At 44.2% G+C, this 18,676-nt stretch overlaps 1 protein-coding gene across 1 annotated transcript in view; it reads left to right on the top strand.

The window, feature by feature from the left end:
- The window catches only part of tg (thyroglobulin), a 532,338-nt gene that overhangs the window by 153,006 nt on the left and 360,656 nt on the right, over positions 1-18,676 (top strand). The window contains exons 30-31 of the mRNA XM_068032631.1: positions 634-749; positions 5,738-5,846. Coding sequence (XP_067888732.1) covers positions 634-749; positions 5,738-5,846 — 225 coding nt within the window. The remainder of the gene's footprint in view (positions 1-633; positions 750-5,737; positions 5,847-18,676) is intronic.

Here is an 18,676-nt window from a genome sequence, read left to right as displayed (position 1 = left end):
TGCTATTTGTCTCAACTACTCCATGTGGTAGCAAGTCCCCCATGCTAACCACTGTCTGGGTGAAGGAATTTCTCCTGAATTTCCTATTGGATTTATTAGTGATTATCTTATTAGTTTAGGGCTCCCCAAAAGTGCAATAATCTTCTCTCCGTCTACCCTATCTAACCCCTTCATAATTTTAAAGACTCCTATCAGGTCAAGTATATATCCAATTCTCTTTTGAAAGTTACTGTTGAATCTGCTTCCAGCACAGCACCCTTTCAGGAACTGCACTCCAAGCCATAACTACTTGCTATGTAAAAACATTGCTCTTCATCTCTGATTCTTTGTTAACTTGCAAACTTTTCTCACTTTAAGCTGTTATAGCCAGTGGAGATGGGAGATTTTTTTTATCTCATCAGCTTGTGTTTGATTTGGCCCTAAATTCTAGATGTGATAGAACCTTGTTCAAACCCACTGAAACACCCAATCCTCACTGTACAAAGGTTTTTAAAGGTGTTAGCTTAACATACGGAGTTAGATAAATGAGCTTCTTTGTTTCCCATATGGTTTTTCTGTTGAAATATTTCTACTCGGGGTTGAAACAAACCATGAAGTCATGCATTAAAAAAACTTTAATTTTTCCCTTTGCAGAATGCTCCAGAAATGAGATGTGTAATTTTCTGACGTTATTCAGGAAAGGAGAACTGGTCCAGTGTGAGCTTTACAATAGCTCAGAATCCAATTTGCTCTGCAAAACCTTTGGGCAGGTAAGGGAGATGTTTTTAATCTTATATCTAAATTATTGATATTGCTAGCTGACATTCTTTGTGATACTAATGTGTTTGTCATAATGCACAATCATTGGAGAGTAGAAATGAGAAAAAGCCCAAACAGAAAATCTCACTGTGCAGTTACATTCTCAGAAACCATACAGGCCACGTTCAACCTTGTCAAAGACCTTCTCTTTTTTAAATCGAGAAAGCTAGTAGAAGGATCTTGGAATCATAGAATAGTTAGAGCACAGAAGGAAGCCATTCGGGCTGTTGTTTCTGCTCCAGTTCTCTCCAAGGGCAACTCAGCTAGTCATATTCCCACCGCCTCCCCCCCCCACCCCATCTTTTAAGGCCAATGGTGCAAGACAAACCAAATTTCAAAGGAGTGGGAAAGCGCATGATAAAGAAAGTATTGGTTAGGGGTTGTTAGGCCTGGTTCTAAGAATCTGTAAATTATAGGAGAAAGGGAAGAGTGATGAATAAGTAGCTCCAGAATTTGAGGAGCTGGGACAGAATTAAAGTAGGAGGCAGTGACATGAGCCTTGATTTGAACATGATGAAGATACAGGTGGAAAGAAATGTGTCCAAGATTCTTTCTTCTTCTTTGGCCTCCTTGTCTCGAGAGACAATGGGTAAGCGCCTGGAGGTGGTCAGTAGTTTGTACGCCTGGTGTGGCTATAAAGGCCAATTCTCAAGTGACAGACTCTTCCACAGGTGCTGCAGATAAAATTGGTTGTCGGGGCTGTTACACAGTTTGTTCTCTCCTTGCGCTTCTGTCTTTTTCCTGCCTTTGGCTGGACTTATAACCCGTAACTGCTGCCTTCCGTGTTGTTTCGGTCGCTGTGAGACGACTATGGAGTGACCTCTCCATGGCGCATGCCTGGGCAAATGTATGGAGGTTGAGAGTTGCCCAGTCGTCAAAACCCCCCTCTCGGCCTTTCTGGTGGGGTCCAAAGGAGTGCAGAGCACAACGTTTGGCACCGGTATGGCTGCAGGAACTGCCGGAAACATGCCAAAGGTGACACATGACCACCTACGGGGTTCCGCTCCGGATTTTCTGTTAGGGTTTATTCCCTTAGCCTTGGTCTCTCCCGAGACGCCCACAAGGCAGTAGGGTTGTTAGGGCCCCTACACAGGTGTAGGATGATGCCGGTGGGAGGAGGGGGAGGGGTGGAGGGAAGGGGGGTGCGATGGGGAGCTGGGAAGGGGGCTGTACGGGGGTAGGGGGGTGCAGGGGAAGGGGATGCAGGGGGAAGATGGTGCGTGGGGGGGTGAGCTGAGAGGGTGGAGCTGGGAAGGGGAAGGGGAGGGGGAGGGGAAGGGGGGATGGGGAAGGGGGAGGCGAAGGGGGGAAAAGGGGGAGGGGAAAGGGGGAGGGGGAGGGGGAAATTGGGGGAGGGGAAAGGGGGAGGGGAAGGGGGAAAGGGGGAAGGGAAGGGGGAAAGGGGGGAGGGAAAGGGGGGAAGGGGGAAGGGGAAGGGGGAAAGGGGGTGAGGGGAAGGGGGGAGGGAAAGGGGGAAAAGTGGGGGAGGGGAAGGGGGAAAGTGAGGTAGGGGAAAGGGGGGAGGGGAAGGGGGAGGGGAAAGGAGGGGACGGGGGGAAAGGGGGGAGGGGAAAGGGGAGGGGAAGGGGGGGAAAGGGGAAGGGGGGGAAGGGGATACAGGTAATAAGCCATTTCCTCAGTTTCCACCATCGACGCCTGGAAATCTCGTCAGCGTCCTTCGGGAGGTGAGTGACATCCTCGTGCGCCGATACCAGCATTGCCGACTGTGCTCTGCAGATGCTCTCCGAGCTATCTCCCGCGGGTGCTTTGAAGTTTTGTCCAAGATTACACCTCGATAAATTAGGAGACATTACCACATTTCCACTATATAAATTTTGAGGGGTAGAAATTCATTCACATAGTGCCCCTTCAATAATATCATGAAGAAAGCCATGTGTGCTGCATAGGTAGTGGCCTACAGCACTGCCTGCCCCCAAAGGAATCAAGGTAAGTCTGCATAGCACCACTAGAAACGGTGCCACATGAACAAGTTTCTCCCCCAACTCTGTTCATTGGAAATCCATTCTATTTGGTTAATTTAGAATGCATTTTTAAATTTTCTCCTAATTTCTCCTTTTCATGTCATGCATCTTATCTGGCTGGAGACTTACTGCTAAATCTCCAACAGTAATGCTATGCAGTTGTTGCTGGGAGGTATGTAAAAATGGCTCAGGGTAATTCACGCTCTGATTGTTCTCTCCACTCCAATGGGAAGGTCCCTGGTCTCTACACAGTCTCTTCCTAAAGCGAGATCTTTGTCTTATTGTTTATTCAGATAAAATCTTTGACATATATCCTATTGATTCTCTTTTGATTTAAAACACCTATAATTGGCAGGCTTTGATGTTTCGGGCAGCATACTCTGCCTGTTGTCTGGAGAAATAACTGGAACGGGTGAAAACTATGCTTTAATATGTGGTGGAGAATGGGAATGTGGGTGGTATTGTACTGCTGATAGGTCATTACATGTTCTTGTTCTTGCTGCTATTAGTCAGCTAATTATGTTCTGTGATAGGTCAGTGCACGCTTTTATTCTTGCTGCTGATTGGTCAGCTATTGTTCTTTTCGGGGTATGTTGGTTGAAGAGCAGGTGGAGATGTGTTTCTTGAGTCGGGGAAGCCAGATATCACTGATGAGCAGGCTTAGGTATGGTGTGGTGTTGATAGATCTCCATTGCCTCCCTGACGCATTTTGTATGCCAGTGCATAATGGATGAGATGTGTTTGAAATTGGACCATTCGATGTGGTTATTGAGTTGAGCATGCTTGGTGATGGCTGACTTGTCCCATTCACTGTATTTGAAGCAGGTTTGGTGCTCCTTGAGTCTAGTATCTAGGCAGTGGCCTGTTTCTCTGATGTGGGCAAGTCCTTAGTTGCATGGTGTGCTGTAAATTCCTGCTTTGAATCACAGAATCTCAGAATTGTTACAGCACAGAAGGAAGCCATTTGGCCCTTTGTGTCTACACCGGCTCTCTGAAAGAGCAATTTACCTAGTGCCACTCCCCTGTCTTCTCCCTGTAGCCCTGCACATTCTTCCTTTTCAGAGATGGTTGTGAGATGGTTTCATGTCTTTGTGGGTACAAAGGATGGAGTGGAGCTTCTTGGATGGCTTATGTCGGACTTCTACATCTGCCGACTTGAGTGTGCATTGTAGTCTGTACGAGGTAGAGCTGATATATGAGAGGCCGACTCTTGTCATTCTTCTTAGAACTCTCTTTTTAAGGAAAGAACTGCTGTTTTCAGAGCAAATTCCGATCATGTAAAACTGTAAAGTCGTCTTACTCAATGATGCCACTCTCACCATGAAAACCTTCAAACACTATTTACTCCTATAATGTCTTATCATCTTCCCTCTACGAGGATCCTTTATCTAGTCAGAAGAAGATTTCAAATTCATACCAGAAGGAATACAAATATGACTTTGGGGCAACATTTTGGCTTGGTGGTTTTCACAAGATCGATACAGGTGAGGAAGCTCTTTCATCCATCCAGATTAATCCTGGAGCGGTGCTGGCACAGCATCTACTTCAATGATTCCAAAGCTTTTACCTTCAGGACCTCATCTGGGGTCAATTTCATGTGTTAATCACTCTTATGTGAAAAGCATCCAAACATCAATCCGAACCAGGTTCACTGATGTGCTTTACAAAAGAAATCTGCCTGCCTTGCCTGCTCTGACTTATATGGTACTCCAGTCCCACACCCAATGTAATTGACTCTTAACTGCCCTCTGAAGTGGTCTAGCAAGTCACTCTGTCATATCAATCCACTGCCATTTGTTCAACAAGAAGGCCCACCAACATCTCAAGGCAACTAGGGATGGCAATTAAATGTGGCATTACCAGCATTGTCCATATCTCCAGAATGAATATTTAAAAATCCCTTTTTAGTAGCTTAAAGTAGTGTTTTGGATCTACCTTTTCCATACCATTTAATATGTTTTATACCTTCTTGAGATAATCTCTCAATTGTCTCCTTTCAAGGATGGTAAAGGCATGCTTGTTTAGCCTTCCCTCATAACTCAGGCCCCTGATTCCAGATTTTGCTGATGATGACAAAATTACCTTTAATTTAGAAATTTATGACGTTAACGGAGTCTCAGGATTAAGTTACTTTCAAACACCAATTATCCAGTATATCATACACTCCAGATTGACTACTCTTTCTTTGAAACCTTTCAATATAGACCTCTTGTCTATTGTTCTGTAACACGTGCCAACAACAACTTGCATTTATATAGTGCCTTTATCACAAGGCTGTTCTCAGGAGTGTAATCAGATAAAAATTACATCTAGCCAAAGAAGAATACTTTAGGACAGGTGACCAAAGGCTTGGTGAAAGAGGTAGCTTTTAAGGAGGGTCTTAAAGAATGAGAGAGGCGGAGATGTTTAGGTACAGAATTCCAAAGCCTAGGGCCTAGATGGCTGAAGGCTTAGCTTCAAATGGTGGAGTGAAGGAAGTGGAGGATGCACAAGAGACTAGAGTCAGAGGAATGCAGAATTCCTGGAGGACTGCAGGAACATACAGAGGTAGGGAGGGGCGATATTAAGGTGGAATTTGAACATGAAGAGAATTTTAATATCAAAGTCAAAATTCTGCAGATGCTGGAAATCTGAAATAAAGAACTGGTGAAAGGTCATCGACCTGAAAAATTAACTCTGTTTCTCTCTCCAAAGATGCTGCCAGACCTTCGGAGTGTTTCCAGCATTTTCTGTCTTTAGTTAATATCAAGGTGTTTGGGCAGCACACAACCAGTTGTCTATTATCCTCAATGTAATACACTTACAGTCATCTATAATCGGCAATGTAATTCACTGACAGTCATTTACAATTGTCCATATTACTTATTGATAACTGTCTCATATATTGATTGTAATTCAGTTTGCAAGCTGTTTATTATTCTATCTACGTCTTATATTGCTTATACTTTCTTTATTAGAGTCAAGGATTCCTGGGGAATTCAGCTACAGACAGATACGAAGAGATTAGTTGCCAGCTCAGAATCAATGGTAATGGTGAGGAGAATCTAAGCGTCTACAGGAAGAAGGGTGAGTGTTATGAGAATTTGATGGACATGGGCCATCTGCAGATGAGGACCCATCTGACTGCATGGCCTGTATGCTTATTTTCTGGGCTTGACTTTGAATGATCCTTAAATTTGTAGAATCATGAACCAAAAACTGATCCCAAGAATGCACTAGCAATGTGTGAGTCACTTTATATTGCCAGAGGATGTACAGGGCAAGGTATCTGAAACCAACAAGGAATATAAATGCATATTCAGTAATGGACCATCACAGGATAGCCACAGACCCATTAATATTCCCCCTGGAATTGGTGGATTTCTCCAACTGGCCTTGCTTTCTTCGTTTATGATGTTCTGTGAATCCCTTGAATAGATTATACCATATTAAGTTACTGTTATATCTACACAAAAAACAAAATACTGAAGATGCTGGATATTTGAAAGCAAAAGCAGAAAAAAATCTGAAAATACTCACAGGCCATTTGATGTTGTTAATCTGTATTAACCTCCAGTCCTGAGGAAGGATCTCAAAGCTGAAACATCAACTGGCAGACTTCTGTTTCTCCATAGATGCTGAGTATTTTCAGCTTTTTCTATTACTGTCTGTTCACTGTCTGGAACGTTGATCGGATCAAATATTGTAATCACTCCTGGGATTCCATGGGATCATATATTGTAATCACTCTTAGGATATCCATTTTTCTCAGCTGTCTGAGCCTTTTCTTTGAATCTATCTTCTATGTAACTCATTAAGAGGTATCCAGATTCTCTTATATGTGCATTCTCTGATCCCTGTCAGGGTGAGGACTGGGCATTTAATATTCAAAGATGCAAAGTGTTCAGAAAAGATAGGGAAGGAAAAAAGGGAGGTTGGGTGGCAGTACGGATTAGGGAAGACATTGTCGTGTTGGAAAGAGAGGATGTCCTTGAGGGGGCAAAGACAGAATCCATTTGGTTAGAGTTGAGAAGCAGAAAGGGGATGATCATGCTATTGGGGAATTCTATTGGCATCCAAAAATGAGAGAAAGAAATAGTGAAGTAAATCTTTAGAGAAATCACATAGATGTGAAAGAACTGTAGAGTGGTGATGTTGGGGGATTTTAATTACCCAAATATCGATTGAAAGCTTCCTTGAGCAGTATAATTTCAGTCCAACTAGGAAGGAGGCATTGCTGGATCTGTTGCTGGGGAATGAGGGGGCCAAGTGGACCAAGTGTCTGTGGGGAAACACTTGGGAAAGAGACAGCATTGTAACAAAAGGTTTAGATTAACAATAGAGAAGAGCAAGGAACAATCCAAAGCAGAACTTCTAAATTGGAAGAGGGCTAACTTCAATGGGACAAGAGAGGATCTAGCCAGGGTAAAATAGAACCAAAGATTGGCAGGAAAAATGGTAACAGAGTAATGGATGATCTTTAAGGAGGAAGCTGGTTGTTGGAGGTCAATCATCTCAGCTCCAGGACATCACTGCAAGGTTTCCTCAGGGTAGTGTCTTAGGCCCAACCATCTTCAGCTGCTCATCAATGATCTTCCTTCAGTCACAAAGTCAGAGGTGGGGACTTTCACTGATGGTTGCACAATGTTCAGCACCTTTGCAACTCCTCAGATACGGAAGCAGTCCATGTAGAAATGCAACAAGACCTGGACAATATCCAGGCTTGGGATGATAAGTGGTAAGTAACATTCATGCCATACAAGTGCCCATCTCCAACAAGAGAGAATCGCACCATCTCCCCTTGACAGTCAATGGCATTACGATCGCTGACTCCCCCACTATCAACATCCTGGGGGTTACCATTGACCAGAAACTGAACTGGAGTAGCCATATAAATATAGGTCAGAGGCTAGGAATCCTGTGACGATTAACTCACCTCCTGACTCCCCAAAGCCTGTCCACCATCTACAAGGTACAAGTCACGAGTGTAATGGAATACTCTCCACCTGCCTGGATGGGTGCAGCTCCAACAGCACTCAAGAAGCTAAACACCAGCCAAGTCAAAGCAGCCTGCTTGATTGGCACCCCATCTACAAACATTCACTCCTTCCACCATGGTTGCACAGTGGCAGCAGTGTGTACCATCTACAAGATGCACTGCAACAACACACCAAGGCACCTTCCAAACCTGCAACCTCTACCCGCTAGAATGACAAGGGCAGCAGATGCATGGGAACATCACCACCTGCAAGTTTCCCTCCAAGCCACAAACTGTTCTGACTTGGAACTATATTGCCTTTCCTTCACTGTCGCTGGGTCAAAATCCTGGAACTCCCTTCCTAACAGCACTGTGAGTATATCTACCCCACATTGGGTGGTTCAAGAAGGCAGCTCACTACCACCTTCTCAAGGGCAATTAAGGATGGGCAATAAATGCAGGCCTAGCCAGTGATGCCTGCATCCCATGAACAAATTTTTAAAAAATTGTTTCAGGTACAAGCTAGGTATATTTCAACAAGGGCAAAAGGTAAGGGAACCAAAGCCAGGGCTCGTTGGATGATGAGGGAGATATAGAATATGATGAAACAAAAAAAAGATGTAATGCATGTCAGGTGAATTCTTCAAGTGAGAACAAGCCCAAATACAATAAGTTGAGAGGGAAGTGAAGAGGAAAATAGGACTGGAAAAGAGAGAATATGAGAATAGAATGGCAGTTAACATAAAAGGGTACCCAAAAATCATCTTCTAGCATGTATAGTGAGTAGTAAAAGGTGGAGTGAGACCTATAAGGGACAGAGAGGGTGATATATGCTTGAGGGACAGAGAGGGACATGACAAGGCTAGAATACTTACTGAGTGTTTTGTATCGGTGCTTACTAAGGAAGAGGATACTAACAAAATATTGGTAGAAGCGGAGATGGTAGAGATAATGGAGGAGGTATAAATTGGTAGGCATGATGTACTGGAAAGGCTGGCTATGCTTAGAGCGGACGGGCTGGATTTGTTTTGGCCCCTGGAGGTGGAGTTGGAGGCAGCGGGGCACGGAGTATCGCAACAGCTGGCAGGGAGGAACAGCGGCGCGGAAGGCCCGTCGCCTCCCCGTCTCCAAGCGATCTTCCTGGGAGCAGAATAAGCCAATGAAGGCCTTCTCATCGAGGCTAATTGAGGCCCTTAAATGGTTCCCCCCACCTTTTCGGCCCGGCGCTGGGAGCCCCACATCCAGCACAAAATCCAACCTGATAAGTCAACTGGTCCAGGTGGCTTGCATCCTGGGTTGCAAAGGAAGTGCGGGTGAAGGTAGTGTGAGGGCTTGCCACAATCTTCCCCAGGTAAGGGGGAAGGTGCCACAGGATTGAAGAGTGGCAAATGTGAAACCCTTATTCAAGAAAGGGTGGTAGGACATTCCTAATAACTACAGGCCAATCAGTTAAACATCTGTGATGGGTAAGGTTTTAGAAACAATAATCAGGGATAAAAATCAACAGGCACTTGAGAGGCTTCAGTTAATAAGGGAGACTCAGCACGGATTTACAAAAGAGAGCTTGTGCTTGACTAATCTAAGTGATTTTTTTGATGAAGTAACAGAAGAAGGTTGATGAAGAGAAAGAAATGGATATTGTCTCGTGTTATGACCGAGGCAGGATGAGTGCATTCTCTTTTCTAGTTCCACTTCTCCACAAGTCACAACATATATTTAAATGTTTACCCAGTTACTGATACAGCCAATCATATACCCTATTTTTTATATCCCACAATAAAATACACCAGCCAGGTTTCTTTAGTAAACAACAAAATTATCAATTTATTATGAAACAAAACTTATCCAGTAACAAAGCAATGCATTAACACACAGATTGAAATATGAAGGTTCCCTTTTTAAATTCCCCAATTATACTCACACCCATGCACTGGAAAAAAATACAGACATTCTCTCTGCAGAGGATTGTTACAAAAAAAAGACAAAAAAGAGTAGTTTGGCCAAATACTTGCTAATTATTGATGAAAAAAGAGAAGATATGGAAGGATGCCAGGTGTCCTTTTTTTTGTTCTGGCATCCGAGTATACGGAGACGGGTCACTGGGATCGTTTCAGTTGCTGTCTGTTCTGGTGATGTTGAGAATTATTCTAGTAGGCTTTTTAGGAGAAATATGGCATCGGGGTTTTTCACCAGCACACACTTGAACCGCAGGGTATTTTCCAACTTCTCAGGAGCGATCCGGCATCAGGGATTTTAGCTCTCCCACACTCGATCTCTACAGGATTTCTTCAAAGAGTTTCCTTGGCAGGGAAACACCAACTGTCTTCAAGCAGTTCACACCCCAACTAAACTGAAAACAACATCCAAACCCCAAACAGAGAGTTAACCTCCTTCCCTCCATAAACCTTGACATGTGGCTTCTCTGTAACCATTTTTCCCCAGGTCACCAAGGGTTCTGTTATTTACTGAGCCCAAAGCACACGACTTCCGCACAGGTGTTTTTCAAACAACATCTCAAGAGTCCTTTCAGTGAACTTGGTAAAAATAAAACATCCATGGAATCTTTTCAGTTTTAACATAAGTCCTCAAAAAAAATGTTTTTAAATGTTTTTAAGTGTTACTTTCGTAACACTATATGGATTTTAAGAAAGACTTTGACAAAGTACCACAAAAAAGGCTTGTGAACAAAATTGAGGCTCATGGAATAGGACGGTTAGTGTCAGCTTGGATTTAAAAATGGCTTGACAGAAAATGATGAGTTGTGGTAAATGATTGTTTTTCAGACTGGAGGCTGGTAGACACTGGTGTTCCCCAAGGGTCAGTGCTAGGACCACTACTTTCTTTGATATACACAAATGACTTGGATATTGGAATACAGAGTAAAATTTCAAAATTTACTGATGATATGAAACTTGGAGGTGTGGCAGACAGGATGATACCAATTGACTATAACAGGACATAAATAGGCTAGCAGAATGGGCAGACAAGTGGCAGATGGAATTTAATACAGAGAAATATAAGGTAATGCATTTTGGCAAAAGGGATAGGGAGAGGCAATATCAACTAAATGGCACAATTCTAAAGAGTGTACAGGGACAGAGGGACCTGGGGGTTCATGTGCATAGATCTTTGAAGGTGGCAGGACATATTGAGAGAGTAGTTAGCAAAGCATATGGAATCTTGGCCTTAATAAATAGTTATTGAGTACAAAAGCAGGGAAGTTATGCTGAACCTTTATAAAGCTCTGGTTAGGCCACAACTAGAGTATTGCATCCAGTCCTGGTCACCACACTTTAGGAAGGATGTGAGAGTCCTTGAGAGGGTGCAGAGGATATTTGCTAGAATAGTTCCAGGGATTTTAGCTACAAGGTTAGGTTGGAGAAGCTGATAGAGGGGTACAAGATTATGAGAGTGTTGGCCGGGGTAGACAAAGAAAAGCTATTTCCATTATCTGATGGTACAAGGACTAAGGGACACAGATTTAAAGTTTTGGGCAAGAGATGCAGCGGACATGTGAAAAAGAATCTTTTTACGAAGCGAGTTGTAATGACCTGGAACTCGCTGCCTATGAGAGTGTTGGAAGCGGAGATGATAAATGATTTCAAAAAGAAATTGTATGGGCACTTGAGGGAAATAAACCTACAGGACTACGGGGATAGAGCTGGAGAATGGGACTGATTAGATTGCTCTACAGAGAACTGGCATAGACTCGATGGGCCAAAAGGTCTTCTGCACCATTATGACTCTGACTCTCAGATTGCAGCCTTGTAATCGCTGCATTCTTCCTATTTTTTGGAGGATATAAGGTGCTCCTGCGCAGGCAGCTCCTTACTGAGCTGCCTTTTGTGACTTGATCCAGGGCCATTAATCAACAACATTTATCTATTCCACCCCCCTACCTTTCCTTCCCCCAGTCTTATACATAACAACAAGTGCAAGCTATAAGCTCAAAGCCATCTGTAAAGAGCATATTGCTCACCCCCTGACCCTGATTGTTGTATGTTTTTACTGTTTTCTTTTCAATAGCTGTAACATTCACTCCCTGCACCACCGATGCACAGTGGCAGCAGTGTGTACCATCTACAAGATGCACTGCAGCAATGCACCAAGGCTCCTCAGACAGCACCTTCCAAACCCGCGATGTCTACCAACTAGAAGGACAAGGGCAGCAAATACATGGGAACACCACCACCTGCAAGTTCCCCTCCAAGTCACACATCATCCTGACTTGGAACTATATCACCGTTCCCTCACCGTCGCTGGGTCAAAATCCTGGAACTCCCTTCCTAACAGCACTGTGGGTATACCTACCCCAAATAGACTGCAGCGGTTCAAGAAGGCAGCTCACCATCACCTTCTCAAGGGCATTTAGGGATGGGCAATAAATGCTGGCCTGGCCAACGTCGCCCACATCCCATGAATGAATAAAAAAAAACTTTGCTCACATTTGATTCATGGACTCCTGGATTATGGTATTTTCCTAGACTACACTGAAAGACTTCCTGCTGTGACTCTGCTCTGCTACTTAGCTGCTTCACCTTATTCCAATCTACAGTGCTCATTCCCCACCTGCTGCTGTTACCTGCAGAGCATCAGGACTGTGCTTCTGCTGACGTCTTAGCTTTATTTGTCTGCTGTGTTGGGTGCTGGACAGAGATCTACTTTCTCGACTTTCAATTGTTGCTTCCTGCGGAGACAGTATTTGCTGCTGAAATGCCTCCAATCCGGTACCTGGCCTGCTCCTGCATCTTCAGTTTTCTGCTCCTCTACACTGAGATAATTATGATCTGTTCCTGCTTGTTCTCATCTTGCTCTGATTTATGCTCCATGAACTTTTCTTTGCGTTTTCCATTTGCTTCCGTTGGTTGCTGACTCCATCCTCCAGAACTCTTCTGTTACCCTTCGTTGGACTGTGTTGGACTGCTTCCTCAAGCTCCTATTACCATAAACTTGTATGTGCCTCACTACAGCTGTTCCTTGGATCAGCTCACTCATCTACACCAATCCTGTCACTCTCACTGTCCCCTGTATCCCTGGGCTGCACTGGTCTCAGTCCTTGGGTTTCACTTCCACTGCTTCTTGTTCCTCTGCTGGAATACTAAATAAACTAGTGCGCATTACTAATCATGGAAGCCACTACACACCTCTGCTGGGCCCCCTGGATCATTTGCCGGCACATGGTAAACACGGAACAGCTCCTTGGCTTTCCATTTTCTACTCAATAACCTATGGTAATACTCTGCCTGTCGAACATCTCCTGGACTGACTCAGCCTCCACAACTGCCTGTGAATACACACAATGGTTCAAGCTGAATCCAGATCACAGCCCATTACCTCTATTTTCCTTTCTTTCGCAGTGGTTAGCACTGCAGCCTCACAGCTCCAGTGACCCAGGTTCGATTCTGGGTACTGCCTGTGCGGAGTTTGCAAGTTTAGTTTAGTTTAGTTTAGTTTAGAGATACAGCACTGAAACAGGCCCTTCGGCCCACCGAGTCTGTGCCAACCATCAATCACCCATTTATACTAATCCTACACTAATTCCATATTCCTACCACATCTCCACCTGTCCCTACATTTCCCTACCACCTACCTATACTGGGGGCAATTGCTAATGGCCAATTTACCTATCAACCTGCAAGTCTTTGGCTTGTGGGAGGAAACCGGAGCACCCGGAGGAAACCCACGCAGACACAGGGAGGACTTTGCAAACTCCACACAGGCAGTACCTAGAATTGAACCCGGGTCGCTGGAGCTGTGAGGCTGCGGTGCTAACCACTGCGCCACTGTGCCGCCCAAGTTCTCCCTGTGACCGCGTCGGTTTTCGCCGGGTGCTCCGGTTTCCTCCCACAGTCAAAGACTTGCAGGTTGATAGGTAAATTGGCCATTGTAAATTGCCCCTAGTGTGGGTAGGTGGTAGGGATTATTGCAGGGTTAGTATAAATGGGTGGTTGTTGGTCGGCACAGACTCGGTGGGCCGAAGGGCCTGTTTCAGTGCTGTATCTCTAAATAAAATAAATAAAAATCTAGACTCCTATTGGGCTCTTCTCTCCCATCTTTCTAGATTTAAAGATGGCAAGGGATATGGGGATAGAGCGGGAAAATAACATTGAGGGAGAAGATCAGCCAGGATCTAGTTGAATGGCGGAGCAAGCTTGAGGGCCCGAATGACCTACTCCTGCTCCTATTTCCTAAGTTCCTCTGTCTTTCTTTGCTTCCTACCATATTGTTATGCCATGTTTTATTTCTCTTCATTTTAGGCGGTTTGCCTCTAATCCTTACCCCAACCCATTACTCCTCCTGTGCTTTCCTATTACATACTAACGGGTTTAGGAATCTAACCCACCTGTTCACAGAATTCCCTTGATGTATTTCAAATAACCCTGAATCCCATTTTTTGACAAGAACCAGTCAAGTTTTTTTCTTCGAAACCATTAAAGTTTCCTGTTCCACCACAAGTTCTGGTAATCTGCTCCACATACGTACCGCCTTTTTAGTAAAAGCAAACTGCTGCATTTTTTTTACATTGTCCTAAATTTTAAATATGCGCTTTATGCTCAAAACGGCAGAAAAGCTTTACTTGGATCTAAACCTTTTATCATTTTAAACCCTTCCATCATATCTCTTCCTCAGTCTTCTCTTTTTGAGACAAAAGACTCAGGGGTAGAAATTAGTCTGGACCCTGCTGTGGAGGCAGAGTTCCTCTTATTATCAAATCACACCTTGGTTTCTCCTGCTAGCTCTTTGATACTCAGAGAAGCCTAGAGAGAAAATAGAGGCATTTAAAATCACAAAGGGTTTAGTTGAAGTAAATAAAGAGAAACTACTTCCAATGGCTTAAGGGTTGATAACCAGAGGGCACAGATTTAAGGTGACTGGCAATAGAACCAGAAAGACATGAGGTAAAACTTTTTTCTGCAACATGTGGTTAGGATTTGGAATGCACTGCCAGATAGGGCAGTAGAACAGATTTAATAGTAGCCTTCAAAAAGGTGTTGGATAGATATTTGAAGGAGAAAAAATTGCATGGATATGGGGAAGAGTGGGAGAGTGAGACTAAATAGATTTCTCTTCGAAAGAGCTGGCACAGACTTGATGGGCCAAATGGCCTCCTTCTATGCTGTATTATACTGTGATTCTGTGACTTTTACTTCTTTCAAACAGCTCACCTCTACCGCCCCTCTCGCTTCCTTTACATCCCCAATTCTCTACTCCTCCCACGTCCCACTCTGATGGTGGAATTTTATGTTCTCCCCCACGGCGGGTTTGGAGGCAGGGAGAACATACAATTGGGTGGGATGGTGGCTGAAGGGGACCCTCCTCTGCCGATATTTAGTCCAGGGTGGGAAGGCCTGTGAATGGCCTTCCCGCCCCACCGCCAATTGAGGCCCTTAAATGGGTAATTAACCCCCAATTAAGGGCCTCTTCCTGCTGCAGCTGCAGTTACCTGTGCGGCGGGCAGCTCTGTCACCGCAAGGGAAGCACAGCCCAACAAACCGTGCGGGTTGCTTCTCGGCTCCAGGGGTGGGATGGGAGGGGGGGGATCCCTCGCTCGTAGGCACCTAGTGCCTGCATCGGGAAGTGGGGGGGAGTGGCCTGCTGAGGGCCACCCCCCCCCCACCCCACCCCCCCCCCCACCTTGCTGCCGACCCCTCTATCCTGCTCCGCCACGACCCCTCCCACCCTGACCTACCTTAAGCCTGGTTCCAGCACCGCTCCTCGGTATCGAGGCACTGCAGCTACAGCAGCAGCCACTGATTGGCCGGCAGCTCTGCAAGTCCAGGACCTCCGGCGACGGGGTCCTAAATCCAGTGGAAGGCCCGCTGCTGTTCAGTTAAGTGCCTGATTGGCACTAAATTAAACTAGTCTTCCGTAGAAAAGGCAACGCGGGGGATCTCGGTGTAGATTTCTCCCAATGTTGAGACCCCCACCGCCAGCATAAAATTCCCCCTTGTGTTTCTCATGGAGATATCCTTCCTCCATTCCTCCCAAAACCTCAGCACTGTGACTTCATTCTCAGTGATTGCCATCTCCATTTCAACTTAACATATCCTTTCTCCTCTGTTTTCACTGCTTTCATAAACCTCCCTCTCCATATGAACTCTCTAACCTAAGTTCATGACTACCCCCTCAACATCCTACTTCACTCAGTCTCTCTACTTCCATCGTCTGAATCACAGGCAAGGCCATTTCCTTCTATCCTTTGCCACCCACATGCTTTACCATCCTATTGTCTCCCAACCCAATTTTCTTATGAATCCATCCATGGAATAAACTTATCACCACTTCACTCTTCCTGAGAATGGGTTCAGCTTTTCTTGTTGGAAAGAAAACCTAAATGTTGAACAGGAGTTGTCTGATGATACAGTGCAGAACAAGCCCTGATGGCCAGTTGCCGCTTCTCTTTTCTAATTAGAGTACAAAGGCTCACTGTGCAGTCAGTCAGACAGAGACTGTGCTCGTTGTGCAGATGACATCATTTGGACATTACCTCCACTGGCAAATGAGTGAGCTGTTCTCAAAATATTCCAGACATTGTGTATCCAGACACGCAGTTACATAGTAAAATCCTATTGTCTGATTACACATACGAAGCACCCACCCACGGAATATTGTAGGAAAAGCCATTACTCCCAGTTTTAAAGAGGGTGCAAGAACAGGGAAACCTGGGGCGTTTGTACACAAATCTTTGACGGTGACAGGACGGGCTAACAAAGCAGTTAATAAATCATATGGGGTACTGGGCTTTATAAATAGAGGCATAGAGTACAAGTGCCAGGAAGTTATGCTAAACTTATTTAAACCATTGGTTCGGCTCCAGCTGGAGAAGTCTGGGCACCACACTTTAGGAAGGACATGAAGGCTTTGGAGAGCAAGCAGAAGTGATTTACTAGAATGGCTCCAGGGATGAGGGTTTACCGTTAGGTGGATAGGCTGGAGAAACTAGAGTTGTTCTCCTTAGAAGACAATGGGGATTTGATAGAGGTGTTTAAAATCATAAAGGGTCATAGTGGAAGGGTCGATGACCACAGGCACAGAATTAAGATGATTGACAAAAGAACCAGAGGTGACCAGAGGAAAAACTTCTTTGCAGAACACCTGGTTAGGATTTGGAAGGCACTGCCTGATAGGGTGGTGGAAACAGATTCAATAGTAGCCTTCAAAGGGGAACTGGATGAATACTTGAAGGAGAACAATTACAGAGATATAGGGAATGGTCAAGGGACTGGGTCGAACTAGATTACTCTTTGTAAGAACCAATGCAGTCTTGATGAGCTTCTTCCTGTGCTGTACTATTCTATGATTCCCTTCCAAAAATTATATTTTAGCCATTTTCAGAATGACATTGCCAAAGGTCTGGGGTGTAGGTTGCATGCTCACTGCAGAAAGGGATGAAGGAAAAAGAGGAAGGGACAAAATGCCTTTAAAAAGGAATATCAGTCTCAGCTCTAATAATAATTAGAGCCACTTTACTGAATGGCAGGAGCATAGTTTGCCTCAAAAGGCTAGAAATTACCATTGGTGATATGAATGAGCAAACAATTAGCAAATTTGTGTGAAATATCTTCGTCCATTATTTTAATAGAAATACTATCCTGTTTAAATTAAACTAATTGCTCTGTTAAAATGCTTAATATGAAAATAATTAAAATTTACTCGTTAATTCCACCAACAATAATTTCCATTCTACAGCCCTCCATCTTGTCAAATCAAAATGTATCCTCAACAGTCAGTGAAAGTGGTTTTAGTTAGTTTGAGGGAGGAGACCACTTCTTTTTGCAGATGTTTTCTCCTCTCTCCTTTTTCCTTGGTCTCTCCCAACCTGTGACCCTCTGTGGTGATCATGTGATCTGACGCAGCTATGGACAACTCCCTTTCACTTGGCTTCTTGGCAAGAATGTAATCGTTTGAGTTATCAAAAAAGAATGTTTCTGCTCTCTATGTGTGAGTACTTGGAATAATGAGAAAGGGACAACTTGCACTTGAATCATGGGAAATGCTTCTCCACTTCAAAAAATTAGAAATGTTTATATTTTTTATATTAGCTTCATAAAAGTAAACACATTCTTGTTGGGAAACATAGTGGAAGCAATGTTTTTGTGGTTATGATGGGAATGTTTATATTAATAACAGAACAAAGGACATGGATAAAGTGAAGTCCAAAACTAACTGAGGTGTCTTTTCTATAGTCTGGTTATTTTTGGCAGAGGATGGTTTTGCAGCATTTGGCTGCATGCTTGCAACAAGTTTTTAAAAAAATTGAGATCTACGTTAAGCACCAAGACCCACAGTGCTGGGAGACCATGAGGTATAACGGATAGTGGTGCCTAGATGACACCCAGGTCAGTTTTTAATAATTTCCAGATAGTTTGAGAAAGTGAGAATTCAGAAAGATAAGAAACTCCAGGATTTAGATCCTGGGAAAAATGACAACAACTTGTATTTATACAGCACCTTTAATATTGTAAAACATCCCAAAGGATCATAATCGGACAAAAATTGACAGAGCCAAAGGAGGTATTAGGATGGGTGACTAAACACTTGGTCAAGGAGGTAGGTTTTAAGGAGTATCTTAAAGGAAGAGAGTGTGGTGGAGAATTCAAGAGGATTGAGGAGGGAATTCCAGAGCTTAGGGCCTAGACAGCTGAAGGCATAACTGTCAGTGCTGGGGCAAGGGAAGTGAGAAAGCTCAAGAGGCCCGAGCTGGAGGAATGTAGGGTTCTTGGAAGGCTGTAGGTGGTGGCGAGGCCTTGGACGGATTTGAATATGAGAATGAGAATTTCAACGTGGAGATATTGATGGCCCGGGACCAAACATAGGTCAGTGAACACAGGATAATGGCTGAATGGGAGTGAGTTAGGATAGCAGAGATCTGGATGAGCTCAAATTTATGGAGGGTGGAAGATGGGAGGGCAGCCAGGGGAAAATTGGAATAATCAAT

Source organism: Heterodontus francisci, chromosome 5, assembly GCF_036365525.1.
Source record: "Heterodontus francisci isolate sHetFra1 chromosome 5, sHetFra1.hap1, whole genome shotgun sequence".
Taxonomy (NCBI): Eukaryota; Metazoa; Chordata; class Chondrichthyes; order Heterodontiformes; family Heterodontidae; genus Heterodontus; species Heterodontus francisci.
The sequence above is the reverse complement of the archived record's forward strand: the minus strand, read 5'-3'. Positions and strand labels throughout refer to the sequence as shown.